The sequence below is a fragment of the Neofelis nebulosa genome, chromosome 14, assembly GCF_028018385.1.
Source record: "Neofelis nebulosa isolate mNeoNeb1 chromosome 14, mNeoNeb1.pri, whole genome shotgun sequence".
Classification (NCBI taxonomy): domain Eukaryota; kingdom Metazoa; phylum Chordata; class Mammalia; order Carnivora; family Felidae; genus Neofelis; species Neofelis nebulosa.
The window spans coordinates 18,536,062-18,555,304 of NC_080795.1; the positions used below are offsets into that span (position 1 = coordinate 18,536,062).

At 40.2% G+C, this 19,243-nt stretch overlaps 1 protein-coding gene across 5 annotated transcripts in view; it reads left to right on the forward strand.

Annotated features, from left to right (window-relative positions):
* Positions 1-19,243, forward strand: part of PREX2 (phosphatidylinositol-3,4,5-trisphosphate dependent Rac exchange factor 2) — a 297,237-nt gene that overhangs the window by 111,602 nt on the left and 166,392 nt on the right. For all 5 annotated transcript variants that reach the window (XR_009253713.1, XR_009253712.1, XR_009253711.1 and 2 more), the window contains exons 9-11: positions 6,721-6,870; positions 10,014-10,158; positions 15,230-15,330. Coding sequence is in view for 2 of the 5 variants with exons in the window: in XM_058699768.1 (XP_058555751.1) it covers positions 6,721-6,870; positions 10,014-10,158; positions 15,230-15,330 (396 nt within the window). In the remaining 3 variants the exon portion in view is untranslated. The remainder of the gene's footprint in view (positions 1-6,720; positions 6,871-10,013; positions 10,159-15,229; positions 15,331-19,243) is intronic.

Genomic DNA, 19,243 nt, shown 5'->3' on the forward strand with positions numbered 1-19,243 from the left:
ATCCTCTATCCCCCTCTTTCTCTGCCCCCCTTCCCTGTGTGCTGTCTCTTTCTCTCTCTTTCAAAAATAAATAAGAAAACATTTAATAAATATTTAAAAAAAGTATACCAGATCATTTGTAAATTCTTTCTTTTTTCTTTTTTAATTTTTTTTTTTAATGTTTATTTATTTTTGAGACAGAGAGAGACAGAGCATGAACGGGGGAGGGGCAGAGAGAGAGGGAGACGCAGAATCAGAAGCAGGCTCCAGGCTCTGGGCCATCAGCCCAGAGCCCGATGCGGGGCTCGAACTCACGGACCGCGAGATCATGACCTGAGCTGAAGTCGGATGCTTAACTGACTGAGCCACCCAGGCGCCCCTTTAATTTTTTTTTTTTAACGTTTATTTTTGAGACAGAGAGAGAGACAGAGCATGAACGGGGGAGGAGCAGAGAGAGAGGGAGACACAGAATCAGAAGCAAGCTCCAGGCTCTGAGCCATCAGCCCAGAGCCCAATGCGGGGCTCAAACTCATGGACCACGAGATCGCGAGATCGTGACCTGAGCTGAAGTCAGACGCTTAACCGGCTGCGCCACCCAGGCGCCCCTGTAAATTCTTTCTTAAGAACAAGTTTATTTGTGTAGTTGGACAAAGGGCAAGAATGGTGACCTTTAGAAAATGTGATCTGTAGTTCAATGTTGGGCAAACCATAGATTGCAGGACAGTAGTCAAATCTGAATTAGGTAAGATGCAGAATTTTTATTCTTTAAGGTGTTCCTGAAAGTGAACAGGATTTTTAAAGAGAGTTTCAGCTACCATTTTTTATATAAATATTTGAAACCATTCAAAGATATTGAACACATTGGGTTTTTTGAAATTAAATTTTGCTTATTAAAGAAAATTTTGGGGGTGCTTGGGTGGCTCGGTTGAGCATCTGACTCGGTTTTGACTTGGGTCATGGTCATGGGGTCATGGGATCAAGCCCCATGTTAGGCTCTGCACTGAGTGTGGAGCCTACTTAAGATTCTCTCCTTCTCCCTCGGTGTCTGCCCTTCCGCTGCTCTCTCACGCACTCTCTCTCTCTAAATAAATAAACTTAAAAAAAAAAATTTGAAAATAACAAAAAGTTGAAAATATAAAGAGAAGTAAAAGAATTTTAATACTTCCTTCAATTTTTCTTTTTATGCATAGATTTTCAAAATGTTTAAAAACATGAACTCTAGTTTTATATCCTTTTTTCAATTAAATAAAATCATTATGTGAATTATAGTCATCTTTTTATCTTCATGTCTTATCACCACATAACATAATATTTATTGTTGCTTAATAGTCAAATAGATAAACCATAGTTACCTTTTCAGCCGTATTTATTGTTGTGTAACCTGAATTGAATACATTCTTTTTTTTTTTTTTAATTTTTTTTTTAACGTTTATTTATTTTTGAGACAGAGAGAGACAGAGCATGAACGGGGGAGGGGCAGAGAGAGAGGGAGACACAGAATCGGAAACAGGCTCCAGGCTCTGAGCCATCAGCCCAGAGCCTGACGCGGGGCTCGAACTCACGGACCGCGAGATCGTGACCTGAGCCGAAGTCGGACGCTTAACTGACTGAGCCACCCAGGCGCCCCTGAATTGAATACATTCTTAATTAAAAAGTAGGATAACTTTACAATGTTGAAAAGACTAAGAGTATAAGAGTTCTTTCCTGATACACTTACATTTTCAATATGTTATTAATTTAAAGGAGTGTTCTTGAGAATTAAAAAAAAAAGGTCAGGGGAGCTATTTTTAGTTTCAAAAGGAAAAATCAGACTCTCTCTTTTTTTTAAAGTTTATTTATTTATTTTGAGAGAGAAAGTTCTCAAGCAGGGCAGAGAGAGACAGAGACAGAGAGGATCCCAAGCAGGCTCCGTGCTGTCAGCGTGCAGCCTGGTGCGGGGCTTGATCTCATGAATCGTGAGATCATGACCTGACCTGAAATCAAGAGTTAGATACTTAACCAACTGAGCCACCTAGGCATCCCTCGAACCTCTTTTTTTTTTTTAAACTTTTAACTTTTTGCCATAAGTAATGGCTAATGCTATTTTGGATGCCAGAAAATTTTCTTCTATTATTTGATAAAATCAAAGATTTATTCCAAAAACTAATTTTCTCAACATTAAATATTCATAATGTAAGTGCATTATAATTTTTTTAATATGAAATTTATTGTCAAATTGGTTTCCATACAACACCCAGTGCTCATCCCAACAGGTGCCCTCCTCAATACCCATCACCCACCCTCCCCTCCCTCCCACTCCGCATCAACCCTCAGTTTGTTCTCAGTTTTTTGTTTTTTTTTTAAATTTTTTTTTCAACGTTTTTTATTTATTTTTGGGACAGAGAGAGACAGACAGAGCATGAACGGGGGAGGGGCAGAGAGAGAGGGAGACACAGAATCGGAAACAGGCTCCAGGCTCCGAGCCATCAGCCCAGAGCCCGACGCGGGGCTCGAACTCACGGACCGCGAGATCGTGACCTGGCTGAAGTCGGACGCTTAACCGACTGCGCCACCCAGGCGCCCCTGTTCTCAGTTTTTAATTTTTAAAATTTCTCTTAAAAATTTATGCATTCACACTGTTGATCACCAGCATAAGAGTTAAATACATTGTTTAGACATCAGTTTCTTGATGTTTTGAATAATATTTTCTGGCAGTTTCTTCTGTTTCATAGCCTGAGTATATGGTACTTGGCTAGCTTCCATCTCATTAAAACTCATGCTATTGAAAGGATATCAGCATTTCCACTGAGAGTTATAGTAGTATCAGTTTTAGCAAAACCTCATCTCATTATGTAAAACTATGCTGGATTAAGAGTGAGGAATTTGCAAACTGTATAGCTTCAAAGTAATTAGTGAGTTGTTCTCGGCTGCCCCTTGGATTTTTCTCTTTTTGGAAAAACATCAGTGCCTGGAGACTTGAATTTGGATATTCTACACTTAATGAATGACAATTTTCCATTCCTTTTTAACACTTCCTGTAGAATTATATTTTAGATATAAATATAAGTGAAAATTCCTGCACTTGCCATTAATGTTCTTTCAGTAAAAACAATATTTTTAAATTTCTACTAAGGAAAAGCACTGCTAGGCTTTTCCATGATCTTTATGTGGCTGTTCTTTATAAATAAGTTCAATTCAAATTTATTGTTTAGAGTGAAGTTATTGGGGGGTGCCTGGGTGGCTCAGTTGGTTGAACGCTGACTTCAGCTCAGATCATGATCTCGTGGTTTGTGAGTTCGAGCCCCACTTCAGGCTCTGTGCTGACAGCTCAGAGCCTGGAACCTGCTTTGGATTCTGTGTCTCCCTCTCTCTCTGCCCCTCCCCCCTCCCCGCTTGCAGTCTGTTTCTCTCTCTCTCTCAAAAATAAATAAATATTTTTTAAAATTATAAAAAAAAAGAATGAAGTTATTGAGAAATGTGCTGTGATTGAAATTATGAAGCCATTTATATATCACTAAATACATCATATATTTCTTTTGAAATAAATGAGAATCAATTGCTTATTTTGTATAACACTGATAATTTGGTAACTGATATCATTATATTTATACTACATTTTGATACATATGTATGTATATACATATGTATGTACTCACATATTTGTATATATGTTTAAAATTATTTATGATTTTTAAAATTAGTGTGATAGTAGTTAGCACATAAACTTTAAAAAGTGACATTATCCTTTCATTTTAATTTATTAGGTGACATAAGCTCTTCCTTCAAAATATTATATTGGAACAGAGATGTACCTATCGTTTGACATAGTAGATTTTACAGTCAATTAACAGTCTTGCTTTCTGTACATGAAACAATAGCCACATGCAATCATTTGCTGACCTGTCTGGTTTTGAGTTCAGTCATACATTTTCTAAGGGAAGTTTGAATGCACAGGTAGTAGTGCTTAGGCAAGGCTTCATGGAAGATGCGGGTACACTTTAAAGAGAAGAAAGAGTTGCTGAGGCAGAGAGCAGGGCTGGTGGCTTGATGAGAGCCTCAGCCTAGAGAACAGGTGAGAAGTCACAGCACAAGGAGGAGGAAAGCAGCAAACAGTGGCAGGGCCACAGGGGAACACAGTGGAAAATGGCATTGTTCTGTAGGGGTCAGTTTAAAGAGAAGCGCTAAAGCAATCCTCTATGTTTTCCCCTGATTCATTGGGGAGATAACAAAGGTTTTTGAAGTAAGGAATGGCCTGATGAAAAATGTTGAAGGAAGAGTCAGCAGGGTGTGAAGAGAGCAGTGCCAGACTCAAACAGTCGAGGGAGGGAAGGAAGGAACACCCAGGTTGCAGAGGTGTCTGTCCCAGGGCACGTGGTGTGTAGGGTCAGAGCATCACCCTGGTAGATGAACTTGTGTTCCTCTGTGGTCTGTGGAAAGAATACACCATGTTCCTTTTAAAGTAAGCCCAATATTTTATTACTACAGGTTACATGTGGCTATGGTGATTTTCTTTACCTGGGGTGTGGCTAAAGGGTAATATCATTAGTGGGAATGTGGGGTCTTTTAGGCTGCAGTGCTGGGTTCTCTTAGCTGATCTCAGTCTGATTGTGGAAGAAGGGAGAGTGTGAAAAGCCTATGCTTGTTTCTGATATTGGCCCTGTAAAGTGACCCATGCGGGGAGGGGGGTCTATGTGGACATGTGCAACTTGATCTTTTTTTCCCACCAATTTATCCTATTTTCTCAGTTGGTTATTTTTATAAGTAGTAACAAGGGATTATGGTATAATTATGAACTAATAATTTTTACTTCCTTACTAATTCCATTGATATTTATGTGACATGTATTAAAAAGTTCTGCTACTTTATATAGGATATGAACATGAACTAAATATGTAAAGATAAGAAGAAAAGTACACAAATTCCTTTTCAAAACAGATGGCAGGGCGCCTGGATGGCTCAGTTGGTTGAGCATTCAACTTCGGCCCAGATCCTGATTTCACGGCTTAGGGATTCAAACCCCTCGTGAGGCTCTGCACTGATAGCTCAGAGCCTGGAACTTGCTTTGGATTCTGTGTTTCCCTCTCTCTCTGCCCCTCCCCTGCCCCTCCCCTGCGCTCTCTCTCTCTCTCTCTCCCTTTCTCAAAATAAATAAACATAATAAAATAAAAATAAAACATATGGCAATTTCCTGATGGGGGAAATCTTCTGCCATTTGAATCCTTATTTTATCAGAAATTGTTATTATTAACAGGATTATGGCACACACAGGCACACATATATCGTATATATATTATAACATATATATTATATTATAGAGTAATATCTAACATAATTCTCTCCTGGCTCAAGTATAACCTGGAATTTTTTAAAGTTTATTATCTATTTTGAGAGAGAGAGAGAGAGAGAGAGAGAGAGAGAGAGAGAGAGAGAGAAAGCAAGCAGGGGTGGGGCAGAGATACAGAGGGAAAGAGAGAGAATTCCAAACAGACTCTGCACTGTCAATGACGAATCAGATGTGGGGCTCGAATTCAAATCGCGAGACCATGACCTGAGCTGAAGCTTAACTGACTGGGCCACCCAGGCGCCCCACTATAAGTTGGAATTTTTAAAGACCCTCAATATACAGAATCATTTGAGAATGCATTTTTGGAATAGTCAATCTGGTCGCAGATACATTGTGGTGATTTTGGAGCTAAAAAGACTACGGGCATCATGTCTGCCTCTACTCAGACCTCACCAAATAAAATAAGGCCATTTGAGAAAAAACAAAGAAACAGAAAACAAGTACAGTGCCACAAAGTTATTTCTCTAAACCACCTTTAACGTTTTGTGTCTCACCTCCTGTCCACCCACCATTACTATTTAGTGACTGTCAGGGAGATGAATGAAAAGTGTCACTTTAAATTGGTGCAGGTGCTGACTCAGGCCTTTGTCATATGTTTTTTCATTTTGAAATCTTTGCTTTGCAGACTGTCATGCCAGTAAATGCTGGATACAAGTAACATCACTATTCCCTACCTGCTATTAGGCAGAACTGCCGTAGAGGGTTTCCTGTTGACATTTTCAAATCTAGCATGACAGTGTAGCCAAAATGATGGGGAGAGCTAAAAAAAGACAATGTGAATTCATACTCAAAGAAAAATTTCTTCTCCCTATATGGAATGATGTGGTTTTAAAGAGTGCACATTTTTCAGGTTTTCATGAGCAAGGATAATGGATTGACCTTTATTTGTACCTTTCCATTTATTAAAGATTAGGTAAATGTGCTCTTGGTATGTTCCATTGATTTGTTCTGATTCTTCCTGTGTGGTTCATGAAACAGCTGAAAATTGTTCAGTGGGGATATACTTTGCTTTTGAAAGCTAGAATGATATTTCAAATGAGTATTAGAAAGGCAAAATGAATCTGACACCTTGGATATTTGATTATTGAGATGAAAATTCTTTTAAACGTTCTTGTTTTATTGCTTTAGGAACTTTAACAATATTTTTGGACATAGAGGAAAGGAATGTTAATACTTCAGATGTTTAATTTCATGTAATATATTAATATTAAGAGTTAGAAGTGTTTTATTCCTGAGCACTAACTGCATTTAATATACAAACATTTGATTTTTTATTTTTATGTTCTTCATTTCACACATTTAAAGCGAAGATACTTTTAAGAACTCAATGGTGTTGGAACTTCTGTGAATTGAATGGTTGTGTTGATATAATTTATATATTATATTTGTTGTTCACCTTTACCCCCATTAATTTCCAGCTGATTTCCATAGTAGTGGACACATTGTTATCAATGGATGGAAAATACATAACACAGCAAAAAATAAATGGTTCGTGTGCATGGCAAAAACACCTGAAGAGAAGCACGAATGGTTTGAAGCTATTTTGAAAGAAAGAGAACGGAGAAAAGGTGGGTGTATGAATTGGCCACTATTACACTTTTGTGACAATTCTAACTTAGGAAGAAAGCAGACAATGGGCAGAAATTATGAGAAAGTAAAAAGGTGTGTGATGTTCACCTGGATTTTCCAAGTGAGGTAAGATCCATGCTAAAATACTTTATGGATACTTCTAATATTATCACTGAAAGAAAAGAAAAACCTTGTATAGTTAGTGAAATAATTATATTGTGGCCAGCAGTGTCTTTTAAATATTATGTTAGTCTGTTGAGGCTGCTATGACGGATACCACAGACTAGGTGGCTTATAAACAACAGAAATTTATAACTCACAGTTCTGGAGGCTAGGAGCCCAAGATCTGGTGTCTGGTAAGAGCAATTTTCCAGTTCCTAGATGGCCATCTCTTCACTGTGTCCTCACATAACAGCAGGGCAGCAGATCTCTCTGGGGTCTTGTCGATAAGGCCATTAATCTCATTCATGAGGACTCCACTCTCATGACCTAATCATTTCCCAAACACCTTACCTCCTAACACCAGCACAATTAGATGTCAGGTTTGAACATATGAATTTGGGAGGCATGCAAACATTCAGTCTACAGCAAATAGTTTCGTTTGCTTTAAAAGTTGTTAAATTTTCTTTGCACCTTATCCTCGCCATTTCTAAAGCATCATCTCAGAGTTTTCCTGTAAGAGACAAACTTCCATAGTATAAGGCAGTGTTGTAGGGCCTCCAACAGTTGTTCTCTATATATGTAACAGTACAGTGAAAATCTCTAGACCAAATATGCTAGTGTCCTAATTATAGAATAAAGCACTTGGGATATACATTAACTTTTTACAATGCTGTTGACTATAATGCAAGCCAATAAGGAGTTTGTTCACATGAGGAGGCCTGGTTTGAAATTGCTTCACGTTTTTAGCAAGATTCGCAAAAGGCACTTGATCTGGCAGTATTCAATTGTGTGACGTTTATCTGCAATTACGCACATTCCTTTAATTCAGCTAAGAAATAGAAATGCTTGTGTTACTACTAATTTCTTTACCCAATAATTGATAAGAAACAAGACAGTATGTATTCCTTTTCCCAGAGACTTAGGAATAAAATATCCCATTGCTGATGAAATTTTGAAGCACAAAGAACCCTTTCTTCGATCTTCAGAAATTTTTCCTTGAAGAACATACAAAGCTCCTATTTCGATTAAAATATTCATAGCACACATTTATATGAGCATTTCCAAAGCATTTTCAAATACTTAACTCCTTTGATTGATCTTGGATGGAGAACTAGTTAGAAAAATTTAAAACATAGATTGTGAATACCAAATAGCTGATTCTTTCCGTTTTGTTGAATCCAGCAATCAATTCAAATAGCATAGCAAGTCATTTAAAAGGTAAAATAAATTTTTCATCAAGTTGAACCTTTATTTATTTTTTCAGAATGGCTGTGCATACAGGTAAACCTAAGGTGAAAAAGGAAGGGAGGAAGGAAAGGAGAGAGAAAGAAAGAAAAGCAAGCAAATAAGCATGTTGTATAAATTTGTTTATGTGAACAGGCTCTATTCTTGATGGAGTATTCCCTATTACTGACAAGTGGTAATTGCCCCTCCATTGTAAAAATAAAATTTTCATAAGAAAATTTGTAGCCAGAAAACTAAAAATAATTCAAGTATTTCTTCTTCTGCAACAGTTTGTCAGTCCCGTCCAAACGTCCCAGATTGTGGGCGTTCTCAGGCTTTCAGCTTTGACACTGCTCTCTGCTAAGATAGCTCCTTGCCTGGGTTACCTGTTCCCAACAGATCCACATCAACATCTACACTGCCACTGGTCCATCTCTCCTGAGCTTCATACGCATGTGTTCTGCTGACTCCTGGACTCTACCTGAACGTCCAAATTCAATATGCACAGTATTGGATGCCTCCTTATCTGAATCCCTTTTTCAGAAATGCGTCTAACCCCCCACTCTCCAGTTCCAGGCTCTCAGGTCAAAAGCCTAGAAGGCGTCCTGATCTCTCTTTTCTCCATCGTGCCTGCATTTAACCCTTTGCTGTATCCTATCAGTATTGCTCCCTAGATATGTCTCAGCATCATTCTCTTTGCCCTGTAGCCCCTGCTATTGTCTTCAGGGTTCAACTTGCCTGAATTTTTGAGGCTTCCTCCTAATGGTCTCCCTCTTTTTAAACCCTGCCCCCTTCACTTTGTTCCTGTATTGTCATCTGAGCTTTGTTTCTGAAGCAAGAAAACTTTCTTTCCTGTCCTGCCCTGCTTTACCCCTCCCTCTGGTGGAAACCCTTACATGCTTCCCTGATACCTCAGGGATGAAGTATATGGAAACTGCAGTTGAGCAAGGTCCCTAACTAACTTGCCAGTGTGTCCTGTCCTCTCATGTAGGGCCTGGAGCTGTGCCCCTGTGTTGCTTCACCTTAGGTAGCTCTTGTTAACTCTCTTTCTCTCTGGAAATACCGTTCACCCCTCTGCTTTTAAACATTGGTCTTCTGTGAAACCTTTCTTTTTTTTTTTTTTTTTTTTTTGTTTAAATTTTTTTTTTTTAACGTTTATTTATTTTTGAGACAGAGAGAGACAGAGCATGAATGGGGGAGGGTCAGAGAGAGAGGGAGACACAGAGTCGGAAACAGGCTCCAGGCTCTGAGCTGTCAGCACAGAGCCCGACGCAGGGCCCGAACTCACGGACCGCGAGATCATGACCTGAGCCGAAGTCGGACGCTTAACCGACCAAGCCACCCAGGCGCCCCTGAAACCTTTCTTAATATTTCTGTGTAGAGGCAAGATCCTCTGAATATGCCTTTATTGTATCACAGTTTCTCCTTTAAGGCTGTTTCCAGGGCTAGCCGGTCCACTTGTGCCGATCTAATTCTGCAGAAGGGGTGCAGGGAGCTTGAGGTACAGCTGCTCTTCCTCCAGTGGCCAAACCATGTGCCTTTGGGCACAATTTACACAAGGTGCTATATGGCCCTCGAGATCCTGTCTTGACTGTCTCCTTGGTATCCCAAGAGCTTGAAAATCAGGGCCCTAGCGTATGGAGCGCTGTGTCTGCAATCCCCTGCATGTGGTAGACGTGAAATAAATGTTTGTTTAATGAAGGCATGGGTGAGTGAGGAGACTTTCAGTACCTGTCCTTTGTTTCATTTCTGATAGGTTTAAAATTAGGAATGGAGCAAGACACCTGGGTAATGATCTCTGAACAGGGTGAGAAACTTTATAAGATGATGTGCAAACAAGGAAATCTGATCAAAGACAGGAAAAGAAAACTGACCACGTTCCCTAAATGCTTCCTTGGAAGGTAAGGTTGGTAGTCTAGGTGCATGTATTTCTTTCATGTTTCCACTATCTCACGTGTTAACTTTCCTTTAATGATTTGTTTTTCTTTAACAAATATTTCTCTAAGCATTTTCGAATATTTCTTTGCTATCAACATTTCCTGGACTGTAGTGGGGTGAAGGAATGGATTTAGGGCCAGAAGTCATACAAAACTTAAGACATCTATCCATTCATCCATGACTTCAACAATTTTGGATGTACTGTGTTCCAAGGGCGAAGCAGAGGTTGGGGTCAGGCAGGGGCTGGCAGGCAGGCGGGTTTACCTATAGGGGACAGAGTCTGGCAAGGATGTGAGTACAGAGCCTACGAGTCAGAGAAGACTGGAGAAGTGAAGACACACAGTCTAAGCTGGCAATTAATTCAAAACTTTGACAGCTGGGCTCAGCATGAAGGCCTATCGATGAGGAGTCTGGAAAAGTAGGTCATGCAGTGAGCCTGGCACAGAGCAACAGGCAGGGAAGTCACCTGAGCTTTTCTCATAGATTGGCTGTGTGTCCTTTGGTTTCTCCAGACAGCTGTATGTGGGAATTCCTGCTGGGTTCGGCCTGCAGGACTGAAGGGAAGGGCGGCCGTCTTCAGGTACCGCTGCTTAGGCCAGGCCCTATGCTGGCTTCTTCCTATATGTTATTTCTAATCCTCAAATACATACTTAAGAGGTAAAATCTTTATATTTTTTAAAGATTCAAAACCCAGCCATCAGGGAGCATACCGTGCTCACATTCATATAGCTAGTAAATGCCAGTGTCAACTCTCTAAAAGTAGTTCAAAGCCCAGACTTCACCATCAGACTGTCTCCATGCAAATCTGCTCCTACCTCTGGCTAGTTGAGAGATTTGGGAAGTTTAAACTTCCTTTTCCTCTCTAAAAATGGAGATGATTGTAGTGCTTACTTGCAATACATACCAGAATGCCTTCTTGATTAATTATGTAGACACAACAAAATAGCCATAGGCCACGCCAGCTCCCAACCCCATGAGAAGAATATAAGCCAGGAAACCCTGGCCTGCAGGGCAGCATGGGGTCTCTTCTCCAGTGAGCATGGTCCTCACAGCAGACCACCCAACTGCCAGCAAGCTAGTGTGGCTATCATTGGTAGGCCCCCAGGTGACAGCTTTTGTGCAAGAGAAAGAGCAGATGTGAGCCCACCTTCACTTGGAAACCTCAATGCTACAAAGAAGACTTTCCTTCCTTCCTTCCTTCCTTCCTTCCTTCCTTCCTTCCTTCCTTCCTTCCTTCCTTCCTTTCTTCCTTCCTTCCTTCCTTTCCTTCCTTTCCTTTCCTTCCTTCCTCCCTCCCTCCCTCCCTCTTTCCTTTCCTTTCCTTTCCTTTCCTTTCCTTTCCTTTCCTTTCCTTTCCTTTCCTTTCCTTTCCTTTCCTTTCCTTTCCTTTCCTTTCCTTCCTTCCTTCCTTCCTTCCTTCCTTCCTTCCTTCCTTCCTTCCTTTCCTTCCTTCCTTCCTTTCCTTCCTTCCTTCCTTCCTTCCTTCCTTCCTTCCTTCCTTCCTTCCTTCCTTTCCTTCCTTCCTTCCTTCCTTCCTTCCTTCCTTCCTTCCTTCCTTCCTTTCCTTCCTTCCTTCCTTCCTTCCTTCCTTCCTTCCTTCCTTCCTTCCTCCCTCCCTTCTTCCCTCCCTTCCTCCCTCCTTCTTTCCTTCCTTCCTTCCTTCCTTCCTTCCTTCCTTCCTTCCTTCCTCCCTCCCTCCCTCCCTCCCTCCTCTCTCTCTCTCTCTCTCTCTCTCTTTCTTTCTTTCTTCTTTTTTAAATGTTTATGTATTTTTGAGAGAGTGCAAGCAGGGGGAGAGGTAGAGACAGGCACAGAGGATCTGAAGCAGGCTCTGCACTGACAGCAGCAAGTCTGACTTGAGGCTTGAACTCAGGAACTGCAGAAGTCGGACACTCAGCCTGCCAACCCAGGTGCCCCACAGAGACACTATTTCTTATTATAACCTTTTAGGCATAACTTCCCACTTCTCATAGGGACATGCCTACTTATAAGAGTGTCACTTCAAGCTATGGCTTCTCACCAGGTGTTTATTAATATTCCATTTACCCGTTGGGGGTCATTTTTACCATAAGAATGCTGCCTGGCAACACAGCTGATGCCCTGCCTTCATCAGGTTCTAGGAAACAGAGCTAGAAAGTTAATCCAGGGTCATGTTTTCCTAATTGAAAGAGCAGGGTTTTGTTAACCCTTTACCCTGACCATAATGCATGTTAGTTGCAATGATTGATTGTAAGCCTTCTCCAGAGCGCCTTGTACATAGGAGAGACACAGTAAATTTTAGCTGTGTTCATTGTGGCTTTTCCCACAACAGTACGCTACCTCTGTGTTACAGCCCAAGGTGGAGATTGTTTTTGACTGGATTACAATCCTTTTGCAGAGCGTTAATGGGATCTCCTTGTGATTTGAATAAGTCCCGCAGTAAAGCCACCCATTAACTTCCTTTCGTACCCCTTCTCTTTTTTTATCCTATGCTCCTAATTTATAGAAATACTTAGAAAGTGCTCTTTTCCTAATTTTTTGACACATTCAGGAATCTGCTGACATCAGAACAAAATGATGCTTTAGCTACATACCAAACAGCACAACTCACCTGTCAGCCACTGACATTTAATAAGCGCTCAAAATGTGCCAGGCACTGTGGCCGTTATCATTTATCAGCTCATTTAATCCTGTGACAGTGCTATGGGGTTGATATTCTTACTATTTTTGTGCTATTGAGGACAAAACTGAAGTTTTACTTCTGTTTAAACTTTCTTTTGGATGGCTCCTATTTAATAAAAGAATTAAAAGCATTTTAACAACTTCTTCTGCCTTAAAATGTACTTTTTAGTCTAGATACCCATTTTTAGAATTTCATGTCCTTCAGTTATTTGACTGCAGCCATATGCATTGCTTTTGGTTTTGAAATAAATGGAGAAGTAATTTTCGACATTTTCCATAGCTTGGCTTCTCTGACCTCTGTGCAAAATTAAAACCATTCTAAAATGTATCTGTGACTTTATGTAAGAGTTCAAATGTTAGGTTTAAAATTTTTTTTTTTTAACATTTATTTATTTTTGAGACAGAGAGAGACAGCATGAATGGGGGAGGGTCAGAGAGAGAGGGAGACACAGAATCTGAAACAGGCTCCAGGCTCTGAGCTGTCCTCACAGAGCCTGACGTGGGGCTCGAACTCACGGACTGTGAGATCATGCCCTGAGCCGAAGTCGGACGCTTAACCGACTGAGCCACCCAGGCGCCCCAAAATGTTAGGTTTTTATAACATGAGCACCATAAAATATTTCATTGTAAAACGTTTCTGTATCTAGTGTTCTCCTAATGATACCACATGGCCATAACAATTACCATGACCCAGCTGGTGCTCTCCTGTATTGCAAAGCATCATCCTACTTATCTGTGATATCTGGGGCTCCTCTTCCCACCCCAAAATGGTGACAGATGTGAGCTGTGATCCTCTCTGTCCTTCACAGCCACAGTAGATGTATGCGGTGGACAGTTCTGATGGATTGTTTTGTGCTGGAGTATTCCTTTTGGATGACAGTTTAGATACAACAGTGAATTTACTAGATAATTTTAACATTTGAAAACAGTATAGTAAGACTCTCCTATGGCTTTTGGTGTGTATTAATTTTATATTGCTGCAAAATAAGTTACCACACACCTAGTGGCTTGAAAAAACTGCCATTCATTAGCTCATAATTCTCTAGGTCAGAAAGAAGTCCAGGTGAGCAATACTGGGTTGCCTGCTTAGGGTCTCACAAAACCAAAATCAAGGTTGTGGGTTGGGCAGAGGCTGGGCCCTTATCTTAAGGCTCTGAGAACAAATTCACTTCCAAGCACATTGAATTTGCTGGCAACTTCAGTCCACAGAATTCAGTCCTCTGTGGCTGTAAGTATAAATCCTATTTCTTTTTTTTTTTTTTTTTTTTTGTTTGTTTTTTTTTTTGTTTTTATTTATTTTTGGGACAGAGAGACAGAGCATGAACGGGGGAGGGGCAGAGAGAGAGGGAGACACAGAATCGGAAACAGGCTCCAGGCTCTGAGCCATCAGCCCAGAGCCTGACGCGGGGCTCGAACTCACGGACCGCGAGATCGTGACCTGGCTGAAGTCGGACGCTTAACCGACTGCGCCACCCAGGCGCCCCGATATAAATCCTATTTCTGTGCTGACTGTTGGCCAGGACCACTCTCAGTTAGAGAGTCAGCTGACTTGGGATTTAAATTTCATATACAAAATCCATTCACAGCACTACCTAGATTAGGATTTGATTACAAAACCAAGGGATGGGATTCTTTTTTTTTTTTTTTTGATGTTTATTTATTTTTGAGAGAAAAAGAGAGCGAGCGAGCAGGGGAGAGGCAGAGAGAAGGAGATACAGAATCCTAAGCAGGCTCCATGCTTTTAGCTGTCAGCACAGAGCTGGACGTGGGTCTCAAACTCTCAAACCAAGAGATCATGACATGAGCCGAAGTCATACATTTAACCAACTGAGACACCCAGGCGCCCCAAGGAATGGGATTCTTGATGGGGGTGGGGGGTAAGAGGACATGTTTAGAATTCTGTCCACCATATGGGATATGATTTTTTTATTTTTATTTTTTAGTTTTTAATTTTTAGTTTGGCTTCTTGGAGTTTCAAACACACTGGTTCTCTGTGCCTGAAAAGCCACATTCCAGACAGTCTGTTTCTTATATATTAAATCATTATTATTCTGTCTGTTGGATATCTTTAGGGTCTCTTATATTCTCTTTATAGTTAAAACTACTCTAAAATTTTCCATTTGTGTTTATTAGAGGTCTCAGTAAGTTGAATAGTTATTAAGTATAGTTTAGGTAAGCTATGGACATTTGTTTCCTAGAATAGAGTAAAATTTAAATAATTTTGGGCTTTGCATATGTGAAAAAATGCATGCTGAAATGCACTGCAAATATTTTTTTATATTTGAGACTCCTTCCATAGCTGCTTGATGAAAGCATGGTACAAATAGACTTTCAGAGGAAAAAATTAACTTTTTCACTGGATTTCTATTGCAGTGAATTTGTGTCATGGCTGTTGGAAATTGGAGAGATTCACAGGCCTGAGGAAGGGGTTCACTTAGGACAAGCATTGTTAGAAAATGGAATCATCCACCATGGTAATTCTTTTATGAAATTATTAATTATAAAATATTAAAAACTAAATTATTCTGTTTATCCACAGATTGCATGATTTCATTAATCAATTTAACGTAGAGCAAATCACCACATTATAGGATGCTTATGTGTTTTTAACAACATATTTGAGTGACTAATAAATACAGAACTACATTTCAGGGAGTATGGGGTATGGTGATATATTTGCTAACTTTAACACGAACGACTACAACACTGGCAAGAATTAGAAATACAGGTAAGTGCGGGAGTGTGGAGGAAGGAATAGCAGGTTCTCACTGGAGTATTTGGGACTGCTTCATGAGGGAAAGGGCATTAAGGTTGCACAATGTAGAGAGTAGAACTCTCACAGGGACAGAAGGACAGAAGGATGTCCCACCCTGAGGAATGGTATAGGTGCTCAGGCATGGGAGTGAAAAGTTCATGGTGGCCTCTTCAGGAACTAGCACAGAATGTCACATGGCAAGAGAGTATACTTCATGGATGAATATATGGAGGGAGGATGTGGTGAGAAAGGTAGGCACATCTGATCCCAGAAGATGTTAACTCTCTGGCTGTAATATGGGGGGCATATTCTGAAGGAGGTGAGAAGGTGATGCACACTTTTAGGCAGAAGAGTGGCCAGAACTTGGCTTTAGAGTCCTCAGATACAGCAGCGTGGAACATGGAATGAAGACACCTGGGACACTGTGGAGAGCCCCTTCCACCAGGAGACCCCAGCCTTTCCCGGCAGTGGGAGGTTGAGGGCTGTGTTCTTGGGCACAACGAGAGTGGTCCATTGGGGAGATTCTGGTGAAGCTGAAATAGCATGTCTGATAACTGTTGGATGTGGGAGATGAATGAAGAGCAAGACGAGGTTATTCTGAACGCTCTACCTAGATGACAGGGATGATTATTCAGGAGGAGGAGGGTGTGAAGGAGATACAGGGTTTGCAGCAGGTTGGGTATAAGACATCCACAGGGGAGTGCTCAGTAAGAGGTTGGGAATGTGTGTGTAGAGCTCAGGGTAGAGAGAGATCCAGAGACAAATTTGGGGATCATTTTGAGAGAGCACCAGATTGCTGAGAACATCAATAACAAAGAAGAAAGCAGTGATCATGGGAGTAAGAAGGAAAGCCTGAAGAATTTCTTAAAAAAATTTTTTTTTAATGTTTATTTGTTTTTGAGAAAGACAAAGTATGAGCAAGGGAGGGGCAGAGAGGGAGGGAAACACAGAATCCAAAGCAGGCTCCAGGCTCTGAGCTGTCAGCACAGAGCCCAAAGCGAGGCTCAAACTCGAATTGTGAGATCATGACCTGAGCTAAAGTCAGACGCTTCACTGACTGAGCCACCCAGGCACCCCAAGCTTGAAGAATTTCTAATGCAAAATGTGGGAGAAGAGAAAAAGAGGTCATTGTGAATAAATACGGCTATTGAGCTAAGGTATTTCAGTGTTCGTTTTTGTTTTTAATTAGAGTGGGGTGAAAATGAGCTAGATTCTCCCAGTTTTTCCCCACCGCGCTGGGTGCCACCGATGTAATGTGCCACCATCTATCCAGATAGAAATCATCTGGAATTCCTTTTTATCCCTCATGCCCTCAAACCCTGTGAACTCTACCACCAATATAGGTCCCGAACCAGACCACTTCTCTCCCTTCCAGAATCCCACCTTCCTCCCAAGCACCATCTTCTCTTTCCTGGCTTCCACTTTCGGCCACTATCCCTATTGTCCTCCTCTTCAGATAACAGCTGGAGAGACCTTTTAAAACAGATGAAAGATCAAGGCATCCTCCTACTTATAATCATCTACTGGAGTCCCATTAAACTCAAAGAGAAGTCCAGAACCTCTTACCGTGGTCTAGATCTCTTACCATGGGCCATAAGGCCCCACATGATAGCGCCCCTGACTTCCTCTGTGAGTCAGCACATGGTATTATACCTAACTCATTGCACTGTGGCCACTGCAGCTTTCTGTCTCTCCCTTGAACACTCCAAGATGACTGTATATTTAGCAACTTTGTTCTTGCCGTTCTCATTCAACAATTATTTATTAGTTCCTAATATATGCCAGGGACCTTTCTAGGTGCTAGAGATAGAGCAGAAAATGAAATGATAAAAGTCTCAGTATTCATGACTCACGTCTTCAGTGACATTCTGACTCATCCCATTCTTCCAATAAACTGCGTTTTTAATTTTTGAAATTTTCTTCATGAACTTATCACTCGCTAAAATTATCATGTTATTTTATTTATTTATTACTTCTCTCTTTGTCTCCCATACCTACTCTAGCCACCAATCACAATAGAAGTACCATAAGAACAGGAGTCTTGTTAGTTAATATATAGTAAATACCTGGAGTGCCCATCACATGCAGATGCTCAATAAATATTTGCTCAGTAAATGAATCAATGAATAATTATATTTTGAGTAAACAGATAATACCGATAAATTATATATGATTTTGTACTTGATTCTTTAACACTATGAAATCACCCTTTAGTATCTAGTATGCTAAAAGGCATCATCCAAAAACTTATAAGTAAATATCAAAAAGTGTTGAGCTACATGACTTTCCTCTCTGCTGCTGCTTTTTCCTTTCATCAAAGCCCACGTCCGAGTGTATACTTGGGTCAAGAAGGGAATGTGTTTGTTTTGTCCTGTCGTCCATTGAAGCTCAAGTAGGTGGAATGTAGAGAGGTTTTGCATACAATCATTGACCTTCAGAAATCAGGAGATTCCTTTCTCATTAGACGGCGTACTTCCAGGGACTATGTATTACCAATAGAACAAAGAAGGGAAAATCTGTTTATGATCACCTTGGTTTATTTTTTTCCTTACCAACTCTTTCCTTCATTCTGCATGTAAGATACTCTGCTAGGTGCTCTAAGGTATGTAAACATGAACTAATGACCTTTATTTCTTATGGTCTAGTAGTTTTTTTAAGCCTATCCTTTTATCCTTTTCACCAGGCAATCCAGCTATTGACCTATTTCCTTTCAGAAAGGCAGAAATCTAATAGGATGGGAAAATTAACTTTTTTTGTTTTGCAGAGAGCACTGAGAAGGAAAAGTATTGGTTAACACTAGCTGCTGTAACAAATAAGTTTCAATCTAGTGGCTTACATTCTAGAAGCTACTTTGTCACTCAGGTAAAGTCCAGTCTTTGGTAGATGAGGTTGGGTGTTCTCCCCCACACAGGGTTTTGGTGTTTGATAGAGGCTCACTGATCTTCAGTGCAAGGCTCTTAAAGGTTGCCTTGAAGGAGTGGTGGAGTTTTGTTTTGTTTGTTTTAAATGGGCCTGTACACTTTCCACTGTGCCTTTTGTGTGCATGTCCTTGGGTGCAATTCAGTTATGTGGCCACTCCTTACTTCTTGCAAGAGAAACTTAGAAATGTAGTGTAGCTGCATGCTCAGGAAAGACAAAAGCTAAACCAATTTGTTAAACAGTGATCCAATTTCTGCCGCTGAGGCATAGCTCCCAGATCAATATAAGATCTATGGAATTATATTAAAGACAGAGTAATCATTATATAAACTTGTCATTGTTTTATGATGATGTCAGCATGTAATAGTCATAAAAATAACTTTCAAAATTTCTATTTCAGTGGAGGTTTTCATGATTGTTAAGTTGTTAATTTCAGTGACTTCAAACCATTATGAACTAGAAACAAAAGAAAAAAAGATCTCAAAGTTATCAACAATTGATGTTGCTATTTAAATTTGTTTAAAAGACTGTTTAAAAAAATGCAACATTTTTTACTTCTATGGGATTATTACTATTTATTTATTTATTTATTTATTTATTTATTTATTTATTTATTTGGAGCAGGGGAGGAGCAGAGGGAGAGAGAAAATCTTAAACAGGCTCCACACTCAGGACAGAGCCCAACTGTGAAATAATGACCTGAGCTGAAATTA